At 39.9% G+C, this 23967-nt stretch overlaps 1 protein-coding gene across 1 annotated transcript in view; it reads right to left on the bottom strand.

The window, feature by feature from the left end:
• Nucleotides 1-7169: 7169 nt before the first annotated feature.
• enpp6 (ectonucleotide pyrophosphatase/phosphodiesterase 6) overlaps nucleotides 7170-23967 on the bottom strand; it is a 45377-nt gene continuing 28579 nt past the window's right edge. The window contains exons 3-8 of the mRNA XM_026331085.1: nucleotides 13680-13791; nucleotides 11856-11997; nucleotides 11593-11772; nucleotides 9966-10103; nucleotides 9246-9369; nucleotides 7170-8975 (exon numbers count right to left, since the gene is read on the bottom strand). Coding sequence (XP_026186870.1) covers nucleotides 8773-8975; nucleotides 9246-9369; nucleotides 9966-10103; nucleotides 11593-11772; nucleotides 11856-11997; nucleotides 13680-13791 — 899 coding nt within the window. The 3' untranslated portion in view covers nucleotides 7170-8772. The remainder of the gene's footprint in view (nucleotides 8976-9245; nucleotides 9370-9965; nucleotides 10104-11592; nucleotides 11773-11855; nucleotides 11998-13679; nucleotides 13792-23967) is intronic.

Here is a 23967-nt window from a genome sequence, read left to right as displayed (position 1 = left end):
TCTGATCGTACAGATAAAAGAAGTATATCATTCAAATCTGTAAAGGCTCTACTTTTAGTGGTATACCATCATAATAACAACAAAACGTTGTGCTTTTTTTAAATAAAGAAAGCCAACAGGGTGCGCTCTCGGACTTTTCTGTCTCTGCCATTTCTCTTCACAGACGCGTAAATAAAACAACCCGAATCTCAGCGAATACTTGGCTCATAAAAATAAGAATTATATGGCTAGAAAGCTTGAAATGTTTTCTTTTGAGTGAAACAATTCAAGTCAAAAACAAATCATCACTTTTGATTTAATCCGTATGAACGTAAGGAGAAGTCCGTTTTTTCCTGTCTCACCTCATTACAGGTAATGCGGTCCCGCCTTGTACACTGTCCACTGTTCACATGTAAATAATCTCAGGTGAACCAGGTAAATATGTGCACGCCCCCGAGAAATGACACAAAATATCAAACTTCATCATAGAATTTACTCACTTTATCTGCGCGTTTGGATGATGGCGCGTTACGCACGTGAAGCGGCGCTCCTTACATTCCACACAGAGACAAATAGTTTAGCTTGTCCTCAGAGTAAAAACACTGATTTTAACTCAAATGAGGATCGTTTGGCTCCTCATTGTGTTGTATTGTACAGCACTAATCCGTCCCATCTACATTGACTGAAAGGCTCATTATGCGCGGCTTTGTCTGGACGTTCAGTGCGTCTTTTGTGTTCTCAGGTAAATCACATGACTATTCATCCTCAGACACACCCTCTTGCATATGGCCTTTCTGGACAAAAAGTGTCTTAGAAAATTTAAATCAGTGTATTGTTTACTGTGAATGTGTGAACAAGATGACATTCACAGCACTCTGAAGTAAACACTTTAGCCTACAACATGCTGGTCTCCAAAGTCTTGTGAACCAATGTTCTGTTTGTGTTTTATGGTCTTATTTCAGTGAGTAAAAAATTGTAGTTTTTCACTAGCCATGCATAAACACTTTTTTCTCAAAAACACAATAATGTATAAACTTGAAGCTCACATATTATTGTAGCCAATTTTGTGCTGATTACAGTGTTATTAGACTTTAGACATTAATATGCTAAAAAAACACTGAAAAAAGCACAAATGTCAGGGCATGTCAAAATTTGTCCAGGCCCCAAAAACCCCCTCAGAACCCAGAATCATGGGGCAGTGTCCTGGAGAGTGAAGGTAAGTGTGGAGATCTTCCTCGACTGCTCGAGGGCAATGTCCCTGAAGCTAGTCAGTATGGAGTCTTTCTGTTGGAGATCGTGAGAGAGGCGGCGTATTTCCTGCTTTAATTTGGTGATTTCATTGTTTGCTAGACGAGTAGTAAATTGGCATTGTCCGAGTTGGTATTGTCAGGTAGTGTTGGCGTTGTTGTTGTTGTTCTTGGTGTTGATGGCGTTGTAGGTGCCTCACTGATTGTGTCGGTCGCCATCTTGAATTGTCTCTTTTTGGTTACAATTAGACAGTCCAAACACTCAGTGTGTGTCTTTTACAGCAGAACACATTACAATACTCCGAGAGGCTGGTGAAAATGTCACCTTGGAGTGTTCCTGCGCAGGATCGTCCAGCAGCAACTATATTGGCATGTATCTGTATCATACTTTGAAGGAGCAGGAAGAGGTGCTTTACTATCACTTCAGTCCAGGACCTGAAAACACTTCCCCACGAAAGATATACTTAAAAACGGTTCAGAGAAAAGGATCTCCGAGGAACCACACCATCACCATCAGCAATCTGACTGTGGATGGCCTTAGCCAGCACGTTAGGGAGCCAACCCATACCAGAGGTCACACTCTGGACCTTGTCATTACTAAGGGTGTTAACCACTTCTAATATCACTGTGATTGATGTTGCTTTGTCTGATCATTTTTGTGTCTCTTTTGATTTGTCCATAATTCCCAAAGATGCAACTAGACCTACACTTGTTCAGAAAAGACACATAAATGATAACACCAGGAAACTGTTTATGGAGATGATTAGGTTTGAAAATACCACTTTCTCTCATGTTGAAGATTTGTTGAATTCATATACTTCAAGTGTTCTAAATGTCATAGATGTGATTGCTGCTGTTAAGGATAAATTAATCAGGAACAGGCAAAAGACACCGTGGAGAAGAAATGTATTTTTCTGAAATCATCAACAACAGCAGTAACAACTCACATGTCCTGTTTGCTACAGTGAGTAGGTTGACAAACCCTCCATCTCCATTACCATTGGAACTAATTTCAACATCTAAATGTAATGAATTTGCATTATTTTTTAATGACAAGTTTCAGGGTATTAAACAAACAATAAATTGCACAAGGCAGATACCAACTCTGCAGCCACCCAGGAAACACTTGGTAGAACTGACACACTTTACACCAGTAAATGACATAACAGTTGAAGAGACCATCTCAAGTCTGAGCTCATCCACCTGTTGCCTTGATGTTTTACCCACTAGGTTTCTGAAATCAGTACTAAGCAGTTTGTTACCACAACTCACTCAATTAGTTAATAACTCATTAAAGTCTGGAACATTTCCAAGGGCTTTGAAAATTGCTGTCATCAAGCCTCTCCTGAAGAAGAGCAGTCTCGATGCCATGGTACTGAACAACTACCGACCCATATCAAACCTGCCGTTTTTAGGCAAAATCATTGAAAAAGTTGTTTACCAACAACTTACTGACTTTCTCATGCTAAACAACTGCTTTGATGATTTTCAGTCAGGATTTAGGCCCCATCACAGCACTAAAACTGCCCTCATCAAGGTGACAAATGACATTCGTCTGAACACCGACGCTGGCAGAGTCTCTGTCTTAGTACTGCTAGATCTAAGTGCTGCTTTTGACACAGTGGACCATGTGATCCTGTTACAAAGGTTAGAGGACTGGATAGGCATCTCTGGTACTGCCTTAAATGGTTTAAGTCCTATCTTGAAGACAGGAAGTATTTCATTGAAGTTGGTAACTGTGTCTCAGACCAAATGGTGTTGACATGTGGGGTCCCCCAAGGGTCCATCTTGGGACCCCTTTTGTTCAATCTTTACATGTTTCCTTTAGGCCAGTTAATACGCAGCAATAATGTGTCATACCATAACTATGCAGATGACACTCAGATTTACATTTCACTCACAGCTGGTAAATATGGACCAGTCGACTCACTGTGCAGCTGTATTGAACAGATCACTCTGTGGATGCAAAACAACTCTCTCCAAATAAACAGTGGCAAGACTGAAATAATCATCTTTGGGCCTCAGAAACAAAGAGAAAGTGTCAGCAGTCACCTCGAGTCTCTGTGTCTAAAATCTAAAAATCAAGTTAGAAATCTAGGGGTAATCATGGACTCAGACTTGAATTTTAACAGCCACATTAAATCGATAACATCGTCAGCATTTTACCATCTCAAAAACATTGTCAGAATCAAAGGGATCATGTCTAAACCAGACTTGGAAAGACTCATCCATGCTTTTATCTCTAGCAGGTTAGATTACTGTAACGGCCTGTTCACGGGGCTCTCAAAACAAGCTGTAAGGCAGCTACAGTACATTCAGAACGCTGCTGCTCGGGTCCTGACTAGAACCAGGAAGTACAACCACATTACTCCTGTTCTCAGATCTCTGCATTGGCTTCCTGTCTCTCAGAGAATAGACTTCAAAGCAGCACTGCTTGTGTATAAGTCTCTTCATGGCTCAGCACCATGTTACATCTCTGACATGCTGATGCCATATGAACCATCTCGAACTCTGAGAACATCAGGGACAGGCCTTCTGCTCGTGCCCAGAGTCAGGACTAAACAGGGAGAAGCAGCGTTTCAGTTATATGCAGCTAAAACCTGGAATAGTCTTCCTGATGATGTTAGACAAGCCTCATCTCTGGCAATGTTTAAGTCCAAGCTAAAAACCTTTCTCTTTAGTGTGGCATATAACATATGTTATGACCCTAGGGGTCATTATGTGTATGGTTGTGTTGTTGGCCCTCCCCCTCCTCGTGTGTGTGTGTGACGGATGCTGAAGTGGGCGTGGACGTAGGAAGCCGTGGATTGGACTTCCGGGATTGGTCCCAACACTTCCCGGAAGGACTATAAGAAGACCAGGGACTGTTGTCAGGAGAGCTATTCTCCCACCTTTGCCATTCCCAGCTATTTGCTAAAGATCTCGATTTCGAGTGAGTTAGTTAGAGATTAGGTTTTGTTTCGTTTTGTAGGTTTAGTGGTAATAGTAGTTTTCTTTGTTTTCGATTAGAAATATTTAGATTCTTAGGCTACGTTTGTGTTTTGTTTTCTCCTGTTTGTTTTAGGAGTTTCCAGGCTGACGACCTGTGATTTTGTGTTGTTTTCTTTAGATTAGATATCGTAGGGCTATTATAGCGTTTCTGTTATTGATTTTCGCTTGTTTGATACCGTAGGGCTAAATCTAGCGTTTTTGTTTTGAGTAGGGCTATCTTTAGCGTTTGTGTTTGTTTTCATCCTTCGTGTAACATCCTAGGGCTCACGGAGTGTTTTGTTTATTTTGAATATTCTGTATTGTATTCTGTATTTTAACAGAATAAATATTTCGTTAAGTATAATTAGTATTTTTCCGTGTTTGTTGAGAGTGGAAGAGGTTTGGAGGAAAAACTCCACAATCGTGTTACGCTCCGGCAACCCCTAGGCTGGGGCGTAACACATATGACCAGACTAGCCCTGACAGTGTTTTATCCAAACCGATCTATCTGCACTCAGTTTCCTTTAATATTAATTTTTAACTTTTTATTATTATTTATTTTTTCTTTTTTAAAACTGTCTTGTCACTACTTTTGTCCAGTTGGGGGACACAATCGGACTCACGGTCAGTACTCTAAGTTGATTAGGTTGGGAACCTTCGATCTAAAGCCAATTGGGTCAGGGACTCAGGGGTTAGGAACCCTGGCGCTTTAGTGTTATCCTTAGAATACGGGTCTAAACAGCTGTAGACTTAAATAAGGGGTTTGGAACCTCCAGCTGTAGTCTACTCGATCCTAGACGTAAGAGTCCGGGACTCAGGATCGTCTCCGCAGATAGTCTGTGTTGAGGTACTTTTAGTCCATCAGGGATGGGACAAACTGAAAGTAGGGGACCCACAAATATGGGTCAGCGTGGTCCGATAGTCGATATCACAAGGGGCAAATATGGTAACAAAGTGGTGGCATGCCTTTTTATTTTTTTTTCTTGTTTATGTATTTTTAACCTGTCTTTTATTTCTGTAAAGCACTTTGAATTACTCTGTGTATGAATTGTGCTATATAAATAAACTTGCCTTGCCTTGCCTAGGTCCGTACCAGGAAGCGCCATGAAACCGAAAACCGGGAAAGTCCATATTTAGGACCGGAGGCAGTTGAGGCATCGCACCAACCAACCCGCACGACATCCACGTCTCCGTCTTCGCCGTCTAGGTAGAAGCATGCGACGGCACGGGCAGGACGACGGTCCGGAAAACAGCGGAGGCAGCGGGTTTTCTCTACAATGGTCAGACAACAACACTTCACGGGCAGTCGATCGAAGATTTAGCAGTGTTTGACAGTCATAAACCAGGACCAACGTGATCAATTAAGGGTGATCAATTAAGGGTAATACACTAAAAATAGCAACACAACAGACAGAGAAGCGGGAGACGGCCACCCATACACACTGTCACCATCTTGCTGTGAAGAGGTATTGCAATTAAGATAAGAGGATAGAACGGGACATAAACAGTCAAAATATAGTTAGAAAAGTGTACAGATAACTAGTTAATTAAACTAAAATTTCATAATTTTTTAGGCTTAATGATTCTAATTTCATTATATTAGTTAGTAAATTACCACACAATTATGTCAATATTTTTATATTTTAAAAGTTGGAAAATTAATGAGTGAATAATATGCAATTAACTACCTGTAATGTACTACTTTACCAAACCAAAAATATCCATCCATCCATCATCTATACCCGCTTATTCTTTAACCAGGCTCATGCAGGGTGCTGGAGCCTATCCCAGCTCTCTTTGGGTGAAAGGCAGGGGTACACCCTGGACAGGTCACCAGTCCATCACAGGGCCACATAGAGACAAACAACCTCACACACTCACACTCACTCCTATGGGCAATTTAGAGTCACCAATCAACCTGACACACATGTTTTTGGACTGTGGGAGGAAACCAGAGTACCTGGAGAAAACCCACACAAGCACAGGAAGAACATGCAAACTCCACACAGAAAGGCCGGGCTGCAAACCCAGGACCTTCTTGTTGTGAGGCAACAGTGCTAACCCCTCATCCACCGTGCTGCCCCCCCCCCTCCAAAAAATATATTACTCCTTATTTGTGTTTAGAGGTCAGGGTTGGGGGAGTAAGCTAAATCATTTTCAAGAATGTAGGTACTTCTGCATTCCCGTCCATCCGTCTATTATGTAATGCCCATCCTGGAACATCAAGGTCACAGTGGAGGGTTGTGGTTGGAGCCAATCCCAGCTGACATTAGGTGAGAGGTAGGGTACACCCTAGACAGATTGCCAATCTATCACAGGACTGATATATAAAGGCAGACAACTCACACTTACATCCACTCCTAAAGGCAATTTAGTCACCAATTAATCTAACCTGCATGTGTTTGGACGGTGGGGAGAAGCCGGACTAGCACTATTGTCCTATTGGCTAGGACCATAAAGTCCCTTTAATACTCCCAAATATTATTAATACTACACTGTTTTAGTTAAGGTGTTTTAGGTAGTTAAGGTAGTTAAGTTTGCAGAGAGTAATGGCATTATAGTCTCTTTAGGTTTTAACTCATTTTATTATTCCAAATTTTTATTGTAAGTGAATGAACATTATGTGTACTGACTTTAGTTTAATAGGCACCTATAACAATTTCACTTATATTATTCCAAACTCTTTGTGGAAGGTTTTCTAGTTCTAGTGAATCTTTTTGCAATTTGCACAAGTTGTAATCAAATTACTGTAAAGTCACAGAGAAACCATATGTGCTAATTGCACTCTATCAGTTTAATTAGACAATGTCATCTCAGTGAAACAAGCAAAGTTTTAAGGTTAAATCAGTGCTAAATGTATGTGAAGAAAAAATGAAGCGCTATCTTCTGTGATGTGCCTGTTACTGTATTAGTATCATAAAAAAGTCAAACATATCAACCTGCATCCCTAATAATCACTTAATATTGTAGAACTGCACCAAAATAAATACAATATTTAATCAATCAAATCAAATCAAACATCAATCAAACCAAAATCAAAATCAGCTGCCAAAATTACCAGTTTCACATTCAAGGCAAATTTATTCATAGAGCACTTTTCATAACATATGTCATATAGGGCCTTACAGATACAACATAAATAGAGCCAACAGATGAACTGAAAATTGAAAATCAGATGAAAACAAGCAAATCATCCCTCATGAAGACTGAATTCACAAGCATAAAAAAGAAATAAAGATAGAAACAAAGATTAGGATCTCATAGCATATTTCCACTTAAAAAAGTATAGCTTAGTTCATTCTTCCTACTTCCTATTGTAGCTGTTACTCAAACAGTATGAAAAGAAGACAAAATAACGACTGTATCCTTTACTGTATGAAGTCTATCAACAGATCTTCTGATTTAAAAAAAAAATCTGGATATGTAAAGGTTTGTTTCTATCATTACTGTTTTCGTAGAAAAGATTAAATAGATGGCATGAAAAGTTTATGTTTACATTCAATAGCGCCATGATTATAAATCCCCAGAATTCAGTAATGCTTTATTTTCTGTATAATTTTGTCTATGATTTACTACAAGGTGTTCTTGAAAGAACTCAGTAAAACAGAAAATAATAAGAGGTGAGACAGTAAGAGTTCTACAAACATGTTGTATCTGTAAGTTTAAATTGTTTATCTCATGGGCACTTTTTTTAGTTCTCTGGCTTGATGTGTGATTTATATAGTGAAGTGACTTATATTTTTTAATTTACTGTCATTTCTTGCATAGTCACTAGCACAGCTTATGTTCACACTAAACTCCAACTCGTAGTGTAGCACAAGTGAAAATACTGCCCAGAAAAAAGAGCTATACTACAGAGTTCAAGCTGCAGGTAATGAAGTATGGAGCTGAAAAAGTTTGGTGTTGACATTGAGGGAACCTGAGAGAGGAGGAGGACACCCCGCTTCACCTTCTCCCTAAGGTTGGTGGAGTTGTTTACTTGACATGGAGGATAAAGAGTTTAATGAATTCGGTAATGTGAATGCACTGCTTGTTGATAGGCTTAGTCATGTTCAACATAAGCAAATTTAGACTATAATTAGTGTAATTACAAATTCAACTTATACACTGTTGTGATTTATAACTAATTTTTTTGTTCAACAAGACTATTTTTGCTAAAAGCGACTAATATTATGGTGTAACTTATAGTCTAGAAAGTGTGGCATTTAGAAACACAAGTGACATTATGAACAACCAAACTAAATCAACCAATCAATCAACCAAAAACTATAAAAATGTTCAGGCATTTTTTAAATTTAACAGTATGTTTTATCACTGAATAAATCTTTCAAATGTCCAGCAGTTTTTGTTAGACATTTAGATAATGTAGCATTTAACCTCATTTTGATAATACATGGCAAACTCTTGAAGTGTCTTAAGTCTTCAAGTTCTTGGTTCTTATTGCCTTAGTCATTATATGCTGGCTCTATCTTGCCTGTTTCATTTTTCATTTTCCATTCGGATGCACTGATGTCTCCATGATTTGATGCTTCCTTCCTTAATTCTAGTTAACAGATGCTATAAACACCGCACTGTTTTACTCCCATAATGACAGCAGTACTGCTATAAAAACGATACAGCAGGTCCACAGGGTGGGTGGACCAGCAGAACCATTCAGGAGGTACTCTACCCGAGTCCAGGACCCATTATTGGGTAAAGGTTCCACACCCAAGGTCCAGCACATCAAGTTATAGACATCCACCGATCGAATTGGAGCTGCCCGAACATTGTGCTTGAAGTCTGGATGAAAAAAATGGAACATAATTAGATCTACATCTCAGAGTAATATGTTATTACAAAGCACAATATTTAACTTCACCCCAATGTAAAGACTATACTGATAAAGCAGTAATAGATGTAATTTTTCCTGCATAGTTTGCTTTAGACACATAGTGACTAGCAGGAGAACAATATGGTTGTTCAATGACAGTGTTGGAAGGCTTTGCTTGCTTGAGAGATCACAGGTGTACAAATACCCAGATTGCTGTTAAAATAAGATTTATTTATTACCAGGTCCTTTTGCCAAAAAAAACCCTCTCATGTCGAGGAATTCATTGTCATAACCATGCCAACCATTCTGCCAAGCCAAGGGCTCTCCAGAGTCATTTTTCCAGTATGGGAGTTTTGCCTTATTCTAGAGTGAAAACACACACACACACACACACACACACACAAAACAGATTTTATAGGAGACTAACTATGAGATCTGCAGTAAAGATCTGAGTTTATAGATTTGTGATGACTGCAACAATGCCAGTCCACATATGATACATTTGAACACTCTTAGACCCTGAGGTGAGATTGTATGACAACGGTAGTTTTCAAAGCACATAAAACCTTTAAGGTAACTTGTTGAATTATTTTTCTAAACAAATATATGTTTACAGATTAACCAACATTAATAGTGCATATCACTGACTTTCGAGATTGTGTTTAATTCATTTGAAAGCCAGTCCTCCAAGTATTTAAAACTGAGCATTTGTGCATTCACATTTACTATGAGGGACAATATTGTATATATGTATATATCATATTGTGAATAATAATGAAATTAAAATAAGTTTGGAACTGAAACAAATAATGAAATGTATTTATAAACAGTAACAGAGCCATGCAGTAAGCACAAGTCACTAAAAATCCAGCTGTTTTGAGTAAAAGTCAGTGAGCAGAGAAGAGAGGATAAGCAGGCTGCCCTTGTGAATGTGGTACTACAAGTGAAATATTTGTTACCTGAGTAATAAACCAGCCTGGCTCAGCCACCAGTGTCAGTGGGGAAACAAACTTCCCTCCTTTGTAATGAAAACGTTCAGGGATCTCCTGTCTCGCATAGACACGCATGTTAGGGACTTCAGATAATGTAGCATACACCTAGCATGAAACACAAACACACACATACCAACAGTGTAAATGAACTCTTTAATAATAAACTGTCTATAAATCACCTTTCACCAAAAGAAATGTCGCCTCTCAGTGAAACTACCCTGACGAAATCGAACAAAAAAATCTTCCTCTGGTTAATTACATACATGAAGTTCCAAAAATGTCAGTGTTTTATTGGTCCCATGTCGGACAGCATTGAATATCACTTGAACACAATGAGACCCCCCTTTCAACAGCTTATACTTCATCTTCATCTTCTTCCTGGTGACATCATTACATTACAGTTTCCTTATTTATTTAAGTAGAAAATTGGGTACCCTTTCAATCAAAAATAGACTTCTTGTCAATATACATAAACTATGAAGTGCCCTCCCTATAAGTAGAAATTTCCTGTGAAGCAATGTGATGTTGGTGAGGAGCTAGGCCATTTTTTGTTAATGTAAGGGCATGCAAACGACAATAAAATGAAAAACAATATGAATCTGAAGTACCTATTTAATGAAGAAAATACCTGTGTTTTTGAACCTGAAACACATTAGTTTAATATTGACCTGTGTATACTCCTAGCAGACCTTTTTGCCAGTCTGCAGTCGTACTCTTTGTAGTTGAGCATACCATGCCCATATTAGTGATATCTCTTTTGTGTGACCCTACTAGTTTTTGATACTTGTTCTTGCCTAATCCATCTTGGGACTTTTGGACTGTCCATGTATCACGTATCTACCTTCAGTAGTTCTTCTTTATTTTTAACATTTGTACATTACTACTGATGACATCCAAACTAAGAAAGAACATGAGGCTGGCTGAGACTAAGAGAATGCCAAGAGTGTGCAAAACTGTAATCAAAGCAAAAGCAAGCTACTTTGCGGAATTGAAAATATAAAACATATTCTAGGTTATTTAACACAGTTTTGATGACTACATAATTCCACATTTATTTTGTCATAATTTCAATGTCTAGTGTAATAATATACTATTTTGAAAACAATAAAAATATAATACTGAGCAAGAATGTGTGTCCAAACTGTTGACTGTTAATGCAGATGTAACATGAAAATTAATTTCACTGAAGGAATAAGTGAGACAGACATAATGTATCAATGTTCTCTCTCAGGTTTTTTCAAATTGAAGTCAGAAAGTAAATGTTCAGTGTCCCTCTAGTATGCATAAGTGGATTTACTCACAAAGAAATACTCTTTTCCAGTAACCTTCTGATAGAAAAGACAAACGTTGTAATTTTGGTAACTGTACACAACACCCTCAAAAGGTAAACATTAAAAATTATCTCCGGATGGAAAGTCGACTAAAATGTCAAATTTATTTTTGCTAAAACTAGAGTAAACTTTAAAAGTAAATCTAGACATTAAAGGTTTGAGTAACAATAAAATACAATTTTTTCTCAAGTTAACAACCACTTCAAATTCAGTTGCCAGAAAGAGAATCATGGCAGAACTGAAAAGAAAGATTTTGGTCTCACCTCTTCGTATTTGTTTTCACGGGGCCAGAGACTGACCACTGGTCCTCTGTCCATCATCTTGACAATGTCAGACATATTGATATATTTTTCCAGTTCTATAACCTTCTCCTTCCACTGGATTGTGGTCATACCATGGTCTGAAAACAGCACAATGTTTACCTGTTTCTCCATGTTGTTTTCCTGCAATAACACAAAAAAAGGCTACATGACAGGAAAAGTACAGCAGCAATATCTGTAATTGTAATAACAGTAATATTACTAACTTTGATTTTGTTGTTCAGTGTCTGCATGGCAAGATCCAGTTGTCGCACAGCTGCTCTGACCTGATGAGATTCTGGACCGAAGTGATGTCCCTCCACATCTATGTTCTCATAATATATAGCTGCCATGTCCGCTCTACCAGACCTACACACACAGACTCTTTTAGGTATCTGGTTCTACCAATGTCCCCTTTCCTAAATAGTTTCCATATTGTATAATCAGATTTTCAAATGACAGCTATAAAATGTGGGAGCTGGACTTAGTATGCTGTATGGTTTAGCAGTTCAATAAACCTTATGTCCTTTTTTTATTTGCTGAATAAAAATTAATCAAAACTATTTCCACATTTTGTGGTCCCTTACTCATAATTCTTGGTGTTATAAGTACTTTAAATGCTAAAAATATTCATCAAAACATGCCATTAGTTTTACTTTAGTCTGTTGTTGTTCATATCCAGTAAACTCACTTTCAAAGTATTTTTTTCAAAATGTTTGTTGTAATATCTGCTATCTAAAAACATCTACAGTCCCCTATGTCCTGCATTTATTACAGACATACAAACAACCACGAGCCTATTATTTTCACTCATCCATCCATTCTCTATACTGTTTATCCTGGAAAGTATAAGCAGTACTGCAATACAAGCAGTATACAAGCAGTATAGCAGTACTGCTTATACTGCTTATCCTCTCCTGGATAAGCAGTATAAGCAGTTAATGTCAAGACAGCAGCAAGGGCGCACCTGCAACCCACCATGAGCCATGCCATCATTCCCACATGGCCAACATGAAGCACACATTAGCCTTTTAGGTGGCCTACGAAGGGTGCTGGAATATACCCAGGTTTTCAATTACGTGTGTTTTTGTTTTCAGACTGATTTTAGAGTTACAGACCTTGCTTGCCTTCAGATTAGGGACAGAAAACTCTGTCAGACTGACTGCTTTAGATCATGGACTAAGTTACCATTTTCGAGTTTCCCCGTTGGACTACTGACAGTTTTGTAAATTATTGGATCATGCTTGTTCAAAGGAATTACCTTGTGGATTACAGACTTTATAACCCACGGACATGGTTATTGGACATGGTTATTTACTTTATCTGTTGTAATTACACTATGCTGTGTACACTTCCTTGTTGAGTGGGTCCTACAGCACAGCCCAACCTGAGCCTGACAGTTAATTGGTTTACAACACCAAAAAAAAACATCACTCTCTCACAGATCTAACATATAAAAGACAGAACATTCACACCTACAGGCAATTTGGAGTCTCCAACTCAACTAACAGTCCAAAAATACATGCCACCTGCATGTATTTGTGGGGACAAACTGGAATATATGAAGAAAACCCAAACAGACATGGGGAGAACATGCATACTCCACACAGATAAGCCATGGTTGGCCGTGGGCTCAAACCCTGTGAGGCAACAGTGCTAACCAAAACACCAATGTGTCTTTCCCTGCTGTCGTTACTAACACTTGACTGTCCTGCTGTTAGAACCCTCAGCTCACACATGGACCTGCCTTTTCTGTTGAACTGTTAAGAGATGTCTATGTTTTTATTATTTAGGCTTTATTATTTGTGGAACAGAATAAGGAAGATCATGTTTTCCTTAAGCAGTGTATACCTTAATAAATATATTATCATAAAAGGCCTAGCTTTTTACCACTTCGGGACTTTCTGAGCTTCAATCTCTAATCTTTCTTTTCTATTATGGCAGCCAAATGTTTGACACCTGAAAGCTCTTCTCCATGTAATAGTTAAAAGTAAAAGCATTGCATCAAAGGACAAAGGGCACATGACAGGAGCAGGTCATTGTGTTGTTACCTCAGGACGTTGAGAGCATCCACTATTGAGTCTGTGAGGTTTTTCTCTGATGGGTTGGTGACATATTCTTCACAGAATGAAGGTTGAACACCTAGAATCGCCACCTCACAGCCTGAAGTCACATGCACACATAAAATTGTTGCATCATTTACACAATACTATAAGATTAATTTATATTGCACATACACTTTGCAAACTATCAGGCTATACAACACATTAGCCAATGGGAGATGAATAACCAACTTGAACTGAACTTTGGCTTACTACTCTTTCTACTTAGCATTTTTCACTGCAAGACTACCTGAATTTCCCTACGGGGACTAAAGTTTATCTCATCTTATCTTAAGTTATCTTAATTCATCTCATCTCATCTCATCTCATTTCTCTTCTCATCTCACCTCATCTCACTGTACACAGGAACAGTGGCTAGAAAACGTCAGTGAACCCTTTGAAACTACCTGCACTTATGTATAAATGTGCCTTAAAATATAAAAAAGTTGTTTTGCTATTGTCGATACTGAATACATCATTCAAACATTCACAATGTAAGCTGTAAAAATTATGCGAACCCCTCGGCTTATGGTACAGAGCTTAGTGCTGCTTTCAATATAGACATAAAGTTAGTTTGTTTGTGCACTATTAATGACAAACTACAGGGCTTCCTTCCAAGAAATTCTCTTTCTGACTTAATTGTCCCAATGTCAATCTAGGCCCAGTTATTTTAAAGACTTTTTTTCCAGATGTGTCTGGATCTTCCAAGCCGATTCCCACACCCACCACATCCCTCTCCACTTCTCTAATCAGTTATATAGTATATATATTAACATCCAAAAGTTTGAATAGTAGACTATAAGACCCTATTCCAGGTGAGCTGAAGAAGTCTCTCCATAGCTAAAAGCTAGGAAATCGAGATACAAGCCTTTTCTACCTTCCATAATCATGTGGAATGTCAGGACAAATGTACAGAACAAAAGTGATGAGCTGGATTATGCACTGGTAAAGAGCATATTATGCTGAGCTGCTGAGAGAAGTGGCAAAACAAAGGTGGAGGACTTGTTTTATATGTAAATAAGACATGGTGTAACCCTGGTCATATTACTGTGAATGGAAGGGTATGTTGCCACAATACAAACTCAACATTCTGAGGCCCTCATTATAATATCAGGAGAATTTTACAATGTGACTCTCACCTCACACCTGACTGGATTTTCCCAGTTTGTGAAGTACCAGAGAAGGTAAAACATTTGATCTGTTTGCAAACATCAAGAGGGCCTATAACTCTACTGCCTTACCACCACTCAGCATTTCAGACCACAACCTGGTCTTACTGCAGACCTGTTATAAACTCTGTAATGGGGGTTGCAGGTTGCTTCAGTACACAGTCAGGATATGGACTGACAGACTGGAGCAGATGGCAACACCATGGACACTGACACACAGGTTGACTGTTTCACAGATTACATCAACTCCTGTAGACACCCTATTATGGTGTGGGTTTTGTGTTTCCTGTTTGGACTCTTATTTTGGTGCCTGAGTTCCTGTTTGTGACCTATGTTGTTATAATTGGCTTTATGTTCATTATCTGTATGTCCAATTCTCCTTTTTGCTTTGTTGGTGGATTAACGCTGTTAGCTTTGTTTTAGACGCAGAGTGGCGAACCTGTTAGCCTTGTTTGATGCCGAATGGCAGACCCCGTTAGTTTAGTTTAGACGCCGAGTGGTGGAGCCCTGCAGCTGAGAGGGTTCTCAGCTGAGCCTGTACCTGCTTTCCCTAAAATAAAAGTGATCCTGCACTTGGGTCCTCTCCTCATCGTTCACCCACACCTCACCGTAACAGACCTTGTTATACCTACAAAGTCTTTGTGCTGTTTCCCTAATAACAAACACACTAGATTATTAGTGACGTCAAGTCAATACAGAAAAAAGGAGGCATTTAAAGTTGGAGACAAAGAATGTGCAACATGAGCTAAAGAGGAAATTGAGTCAGTTCAAGAAGGATTACAAAAACATCTCATCTCAAGGCATCTCATAAGAGAAAACGAGTAAAAAGATGTCTGATAGGTGTGGAGGGGACTTAACTTCACAGACTCCTCCTCCTAGACCTTTGTGCATCTCCACTACTGTAGCTACACCCTCTCCCTCTCCTGAGAATACTCCACCATCTGTCATAGTAACAGGGGTGAGGTTGCAGTTACAAAGACTGTGTCGTGGGACGGCAGCTGGCCCAAATGTATGTCTAAGGCTGCTTAAAGACTGTGATGTCCAACTGTGTGAACCAATGATTGTCAACCAGAGTCTAAACGTGGGCAGGGATGATGCTGTCCTCTACATGCTTCACCATGTTCCTCCTCTGGAAGAACAGAGAAGTTATGTGAGGATTATGTTCTTTGATTTTTCAAGTGCATTTACTACCATCCAACCAATCATCCTCAGAGACAAGGTCAAAGGGATGTGGATGGGCCCCTCCTTTGTTTCCTGGATCACAAATTACCTGACAGAAAAGCCAGTTTGTCAGGTTTTGGCTATTTTCCTGTACACACTATCTTGCCACATTCAAAATTATTCTGATATTACTTGTGTCTGGACGACCTTGATGCTTTTGTGAAGATTCCAATCTGACTAGACTATAACTGTGTCAAACTCACTAAGTATAGATGGCAATCCTCTTCAATAGGATCACAAACAGGAGAGAGGCAACTGAATCCAAGTGCACAGGTGTTTATTCACAAAACACAGCACAGACAAGGTGAGTTACCCTAGGGTAGACTGACAATGTTCCTCAAGCTCCCTGCTTTTATACCTATGGTGGTGTGAAAAAGTGTTGGCCCCCTTCCTGATTTCTTATTTTTTTGCATGTTTGTCACACTTTGTTTCAGATCATTAAACAAATTTAAAGCTTAGTCAAAGAGAACAAGTAAACACATCATGCAGTTTTTAAAAGAAGGTTTTTATTATTAAGGGAAAACAAAATCCAAAACTACATGGCCCTGTGTGAAAAAGTGTTTGGCCTCAATTCTAAATGTCATGTCTGGAGGAAACCAGGCAACTCTCATCAACTGCCCAATACCATCCCAACAGTGAAGCATGGTGGTGGCAGCATCATAATGTGGGGGTGTTTTTCAGCAGCAGGGACTGGGAGACCGGTCAGGGTTGTGGGAAAGCTGAACGTACGGAGATACCCTCAATGAAGATCTGTTGCCCAGCACTCAGGACCTCCGACTTGTCCAAAGGTTCACCTTCCAACATGACAACAACCCTAAGCACACAGCAAAGACAACACAGGATCGCCCCCTGTTGGTGTTGCTCTCCGGGTAAGCGAATCACTTTTGTCTTGCAAGCGTATCGTGTTGTGTGTGTTGTATAGTTCGTCTACAGCCTCTCCCTCTCTCTCTCTTTCTTGCTCGGTGTGCCACATGTTTAGTTATTCCTCTGCCTACTTTAGTGATAATGATACCTGTAATAAGTGTAAGGTTCTGTTAGCCTTGTAGGCGAGGATCACTGATTTGGAAGCACGGCTCCGCACCTTCGAACAAAAGCCAGCTAGCCTAGCCCCGTTAGATGGTGTGGAGCCACCGAGCTCAGGGTCTGTTAGCGGTCCAAGGGCAGCTCCGGAGCAGCCCAGAGAATTAGCCTGGGCGACGGTCCGACGGAAACGTACTCCTAAGCAGAAGCCCACGGCTCATCACCTGGCTGTTTACGTTTCTAATAGATTTTTCCCGCTCAGCGACACACTCGCTGAGAAACCGACTCTGATAATTGGCGATTCCATAGTCAGGAACGTGAAAATAGAGACACCAGCGACCATAGTCAAATGTATTCCTGGGGCCAGAGCGGGCGACATCGAGTCAAATCTGAAGCTGCTGGCTAAGGCTAATCGTAAATATGGGAAAATTATTATTCACGTCGGCAGCAATGACACCCGATTACGCCAATCGGAGGTCACTAAAATTAATGTTGAGTCGGTGTGTAACTTTGCTAAATTAATGTCGGACTCCGTAGTTTTCTCTGGACCCCTCCCCAATCTGACCAGCGATGACATGTTTAGCTGCATGCCGTCGTTCGAATGGTGCAGCTCTCATCTCTAGAAATTTGGCCGAGTTTATTAGCCGACCTAAAGCCTGACAATCCAGGGTGGGGACCGGGATGCAGAGACTCAGTCTAAAACGCCTCTCTGCAGTTTCCTTAGAGCCGCCGCCCCCCTCAAACCACATAGAGACTGTGTCTGCCCCTCGAACATATAAATCAAATAAATCAGAAGTTAACAGAAGAGGAGTTATTCATAAAAACTTAATAAAAATTAAGACCACTCCTCTTATTGAACAGAAAAACAGAACTGTCAAATGTGGACTATTAAATATTAGGTCCCTTTCATCTAAATCTTTGTTAGTAAATGATTTGATAACTGATCACCAAATTGACCTACTTTATCTTACTGAAACCTGGTTACAGTAGGATGAATGTGTCAGTCTGAATGAATCAACCACACTCAGTCATAAAAATTATCATGTTCCTCGAAGCACAGGTCGAGGTGGAGGAGTAGCTGCAATCTTCCACTCAAACTTATTATTAAACTTTCATCCTCAGAACAATTTTAACTCATTTGAGAGCCTCACTCTTAGTCTCTCACATCCAAACTGGAAAAAACAAAAACCAGTTCTACTTGTCACTGTGTACCGTCCACCTGTCCCTTACTCAGAGTTTTAAACTGAATTCCCTGACTTCCTGTCTGATCTAGTGCTTAGATCAGATAAAGTTATTATAGTGGGAGATTTTAACATTCATGTAGATGTTGAAAATAACGGCCTCAGCATTGCATTTAATTCTATATTAGATTCAATTGGTTTCATTCAAAATGTTAATAAACCCACCCACTGTTTCAATCACACCCTTGATCTTGTTCTGACCTATGGCATCGAAATTGAACATCTAATAGTTTTTCCCCCAAATCCTGTTTTGTCAGATCATTCTTTAATAACTTTTGAATTTAAAATGATGGATCATGCAGCGTTTGGAATAAAATTCCACTATAGCAGATGTTTATCCGACAACACTGTTAATAAATTTAAGAAAATGATTCCATCTTTATTTACGTCTATGCCAAGTATAAATATAGTGGAGGACAGCGTTCCACAAACTTAGAGGAAATTTTTCTAGCCTGGAAAAACAGTCTACTAACATATAAAAAAGCTCTCCGTAAAGCCAGAACTGCATACTATTCATCACTAATAGAGGAAAATAAGAACAATCCCAGGTTTCTTTTCAGCACTGTAGCCAGGCTGACAAAAAGTCACAGCTCTGTTGAGCCCAGTGTTCCCTTAGCTCTCAGCAGTGATGAATTTATGAGTTTCTTTACAAATAAAATCACAACTATTAGAGATAAAATTCAGCAGATGCTTCCTATACCTGCAATAAATGAATCTTCTACTACAGTAACTCTTGAATCATCTGTAGGACCTCAGTTATGTTTAGACTGCTTCTCTCCCATAGATCTCTCTGAATTTACATCAGTTAGTTGCTTCATCGAAATCATCAACGTGTCTCTTAGACCCCATCCCGACTAGACTGCTTAAAGGCACCCTGCCATTAATGAACTCATCTTTATTGGACTTGGTAAATTTATCTCTAGTATCAGGCTACGTACCACAGGCCTTTAAGACTGCAGTAATCAAACCTTTACTCAAAAAGCCTAGTCTTGATCCAGGAGTCTTGGCTAATTACAGACCAATATCCAACCTGCCATTTATTTCTAAAATCCTAGAAAAAGCTGTTGCTAAGCAGCTATCAGACCACTTACACAGGAATGAACTATTTGAAGATTTTCAATCAGGATTTAGAGCACATCATAGTACAGAAACAGCACTGTTGAAAGTTACCAACGATCTTCTCTTAGCCTCAGATAATGGACTTGTTTCTATACTTGTCCTCCTAGACCTTAGTGCAGCATTCGACACCATTGACCACAACATCTTATTACAGAGACTGGAGCATGTGATTGGTATCAGAGGAACAGCGTTAAAGTGGTTCCAATCCTATTTATCGGACAGATTCCAGTTTGTTCATGTGCATGATGAACCTTCCACACGAACAAAAGTTAGTTATGGAGTTCCACAAGGCTCCGTGCTAGGACCGATTCTGTTCACCCTGTACATGCTTCCTTTAGGATATGTCATTAGGAAGCACTCTATTAATTACCACTGCTATGCAGATGACACTCAGTTATATCGATCTATTAAACCTGTTAACACAAACCAGTTAACCAGACTTCAAGCCTGTCTAACTGACATAAAGGCCTGGATGACCAGTAACTTTTTACTTTTAAACTCGGAGAAAACAGAAGTCATTATATTTGGGCCAAAAAATCTCAGAAATAACTTTTCTCAAATTATAGCTACTCTAGATGGCATAACCCTGGCTTCTAGCACTACTGTAAAAAACCTTGGAGTTATTTTTGACCAGGACATGTCCTTTAACTCACACATAAAACAAATCTCTAGAACTGCATTCTTTCACCTGCGCAACATTTCCAAAATTAGGAACATCCTGTCTCAAAATGATGCAGAAAAACTAGTCCATGCATTTGTTACCTCAAGGCTAGATTACTGTAACTCATTACTATCTGGATGTCCCAATATCTCCATAAAAAGCCTCCAATTAATCCAGAATGCCGCAGCCAGAGTCCTGACAGGAACTAGCAGGAGAGATCATATTTCTCCTATATTGGCTTCTCTTCATTGGCTCCCTGTAAAATATAGAATAGAATTTAAAATCCTTCTTCTTACATACAAATCCCTTCATAATCAAGCTCCTTCATACCTTAAAGACCTCATAGTACCATATTATCCCAATAGACCACTTCACTCTCAGAGTGCAGGTCTACTTGTGGTTCCCAGAGTTTCCAAAAGCAGAACGGGAGGCAGAGCCTTTAGTTATCAAGCTCCTCTCCTATGGAACCAGCTCACAGCCTGGGTTCAGGAGGCAGACACTCTCTATACTTTTAAGGCTAGACTTAAAACCTTCCTCTTTGACAAAGCATATAGTTAGGGCTGGCTTCAGGCAACCCTGAACCATCCCTTAGTTATGCTGCTATAGGCCTAGACTGCCCGAGGACCATCGATGCACTGAGCTCCCCCCCCCTTTCCCTTCCCCTCCCCTCTCTTCTCTCCTCCCACCTCATGTATATTCCACCATTGAATGTTACTAACCTTGTGCTCTCTCTCTCCCTCTCTCTCTGTTCTCTCTGTACCTTCTGCAGGTGTCCCTGGTCCTGGAGCTGTATATCGCTGATGTGCAGTTACTGGCCCCACCAACTTGCAGTGTCTATTTGTTGTTTATTGTTGCTGTTCTTTTCTCTCTGCTCTATCCACTCACCCCAACCGGTCGAGGCAGATGGCCGCCCAAACTGAGCCCGGTTCTGCTGGAGGTTTTTTCTTCCGTTAAAGGGAGTTTTTCCTCTCCACTGTCGCCAAGTGCTTGCTCATAAGGGAATTGTTGGGTTTTTAGTTTTAGTTTTTGTAAAGTGCCTTGAGATGATTTATATTGTGATTTGGCACTATACAAATAAAATTGAATTGAATTGAATTGAACAGGAGTGGCTTAAGGTCAACTCTGTGAATGTCCAAGAGTGACAAAGCCAGAGCACTGGCTTGAACCCTGTCGATGGAGAGACCAGAGAATGACTGTCCACCAATGCTACCCATCCAAACTGACCGAGCTTGAGAGGCTTTGCAAAGAAGAAAGGCAGAAAATCCTGCAATACAGGAGTGCAAAGCTTGTTGCATCATACCCAGATTTAAGGCTGTAATTGCTCCCAAAGATGCTTTAACTAAGTACTGAGTAAAGGGTGTGAGTACTTGTGTAAATGTGACATTTCCTATTTTTCTTATTAATAAATTTCCAAACATTCCTAAAATTTTCTTTTCACTTTGTAATTCTGTGGTACTGAGTGTAGATTAGTGAAAAAAAATGAATTTATACAATTTCAGTATAAGGCATAAGGCATAACAAAATTGAAAAAAGTGAAGGGGGTCTGAATAATTTTTGAATGCACTGTATATCTTGTACAGGTGTCCCTGGTCCTGGAGCTGTATATCGCTGATATGCAGTTACTGGCTCCACCAACCTGCAATGTCCATTTGTTGTTTATTGTTGCTGTTCTTTGGTCTCTCTTCTATCCACTCACACCAACCAGTCAAGGCAGATGGCCGCCCAAACTGAGCCTGGTTCTGCTGGAGGTTTTTTCTTCCGTTAAAGGGAGTTTTCTTCTTCACTGTCACCAAGTGCTGCTCATAAGGAATTTGTTGGGGGGGGGTTGTTTTTTGTAAAGTGCCTTGAGATGATTCTATTGTGATTTGGCACTATCCAAATAAAATTGAATTGTTTTATTTGTTAATTCATCTAGTTTCTCTGACCAGTTCTCCCTCCGTTTCCCCTCTGTGACTAGCATCATTTATCTTATTTCACACAGTAAATACGTCACTGAATTGGAAAACTCTCGCTCAGATTGTAGACTGATATCCTGTATTAATCATTAATTGATTGGTTTATCAAAGGATCTGGTACCCCAAAATTATGAAGACAGTTTATGAAATTCATAATTTATAAACACAGAGATAATAAACACATTCATGTTCAATACATATACAGTGGGTACGGAAAGTATTCAGACCCCTTTAAATTTTTCACTCTTTGTGTCATTGCAGCCATTTGCCAAAATCAAAAAAGTTCATTTTATTTCTCATTAATGTACACTCAGCACCCCATCTTGACAGAAAAAAACAGAAATGTGGAAATTTTTGCAAATTTATTAAAAAAGAAAAACTGAAATATCACATGGTCATAAGTATTCAGACCCTGTGCTCAGTATTGAGTAGAAGCACCCTTTTGAGCTAGTACAGCCATGAGTCTTCTTGGGAATGATGCAACAAGTTTTTCATACCTGGATTTGGGGGTCCTCTGCCATTCTTCCTTGCAGATCCCCTCCAGTTCTGTCAGGTTGGATGGTGAACGTTGACGGACAGCCATTTTCAGGTCTCTCCAGAGATGCTCAATTGGGTTTAGGTCAGGGCTCTGGCGGGGCCAGTCAAGAACGGTCACAGAGTTGTTCCGAAGTCACTCCTTTGTTATTTTAGCTGTGTGCTTAGGGTCATTGTCCTGTTGAAAGGTGAACCTTCGGCCCAGTCTGAGGTCCTGAGCACTCTGGAAGAGGTTTTCTACCAGGATATCTCTGTACTTGGCCGCATTCATCTTTCCTTCAATTGCAACCAGTCGTCCTGTCCCTGCAGCTGAAAAACACCCCACAACATGATGCTCCCACCACCATGTTTCACTGTAGGGATTGTATTGGGCAGGTGATGAGCAGTGCCTGGTTTTCTCCATACATACCGCTTAGAATTAACGCCAAAAAGTTCAATCTTGGTCTCATCAGACCAGAGAATCATATTTCTCATAGTCTGGGAGTCCTTCATGTGTTTTTTGGCAAACTCTATGCGGGCTTTCATGTGTCTTGCACTGAGGAGAGGCTTCCGTCGGGCCACTCTGCCATAAAGCCCCGACTGGTGGAGGGCTGCAGTGATAGTTGACTTTGTGGAACTTTCTCCCATCTCCCTACTGCATCTCTGGAGCTCAGCCACAGTGATCTTTGGGTTCTTCTTTACCTCTCTCACCAAGGCTCTTCTCCCACGATTGCTCAGTTTGGCTGGACGGCCAGGAAATTTGCAAAAATTTCTACATTTCTGTTTTTTTCTGTCAAGATGGGGTGCTGAGTGTACATTAATGAGAAATAAAATGAACTTTTATGATTTTGGCAAATGGCTGCAATGACACAAAGAGTGAAAAATTTAAAAGGGGTCTGAATACTTTCTGTACCCACTATATATATGTATTTATATTCACTACATCTGTCATCTTTCTAGGTCTTCATGGTAAAGTTGGAATGTTCAGGTCTTATTTGTTGGTGGCACCGGGATATTTGAGTTGCCTCTAATGAAATGCTCTCAGGGGGCAGCACTGTTGCCTCACAGCAAGAAGGTCGTGGGTTCGCATCCCGGCCTTTCTTTGTGGAGTTTGCATGTTCTCCCTGTGCTTGCGTGGGTTTACTCCGGGTACTCCGGTTTCCTCCCACAGTCCAAAAACATGCATGTCAGGTTGATTGGTGACTCTAAAATTGCCCGTAGGAGTGAGTGTGAGTGTGTGAGGTTGTCTGTCTTTGTGTGTCTATATGTGGCCCTGCGACAGACTGGTGACCTGTCTAGGGTGTACCCCTGCCTTCCACCCGAGAGAGAGCTGGGATA

Source organism: Mastacembelus armatus, chromosome 10, assembly GCF_900324485.2.
Source record: "Mastacembelus armatus chromosome 10, fMasArm1.2, whole genome shotgun sequence".
Lineage (NCBI taxonomy): Eukaryota > Metazoa > Chordata > Actinopteri > Synbranchiformes > Mastacembelidae > Mastacembelus > Mastacembelus armatus.
The sequence above is the reverse complement of the archived record's forward strand: the minus strand, read 5'-3'. Positions and strand labels throughout refer to the sequence as shown.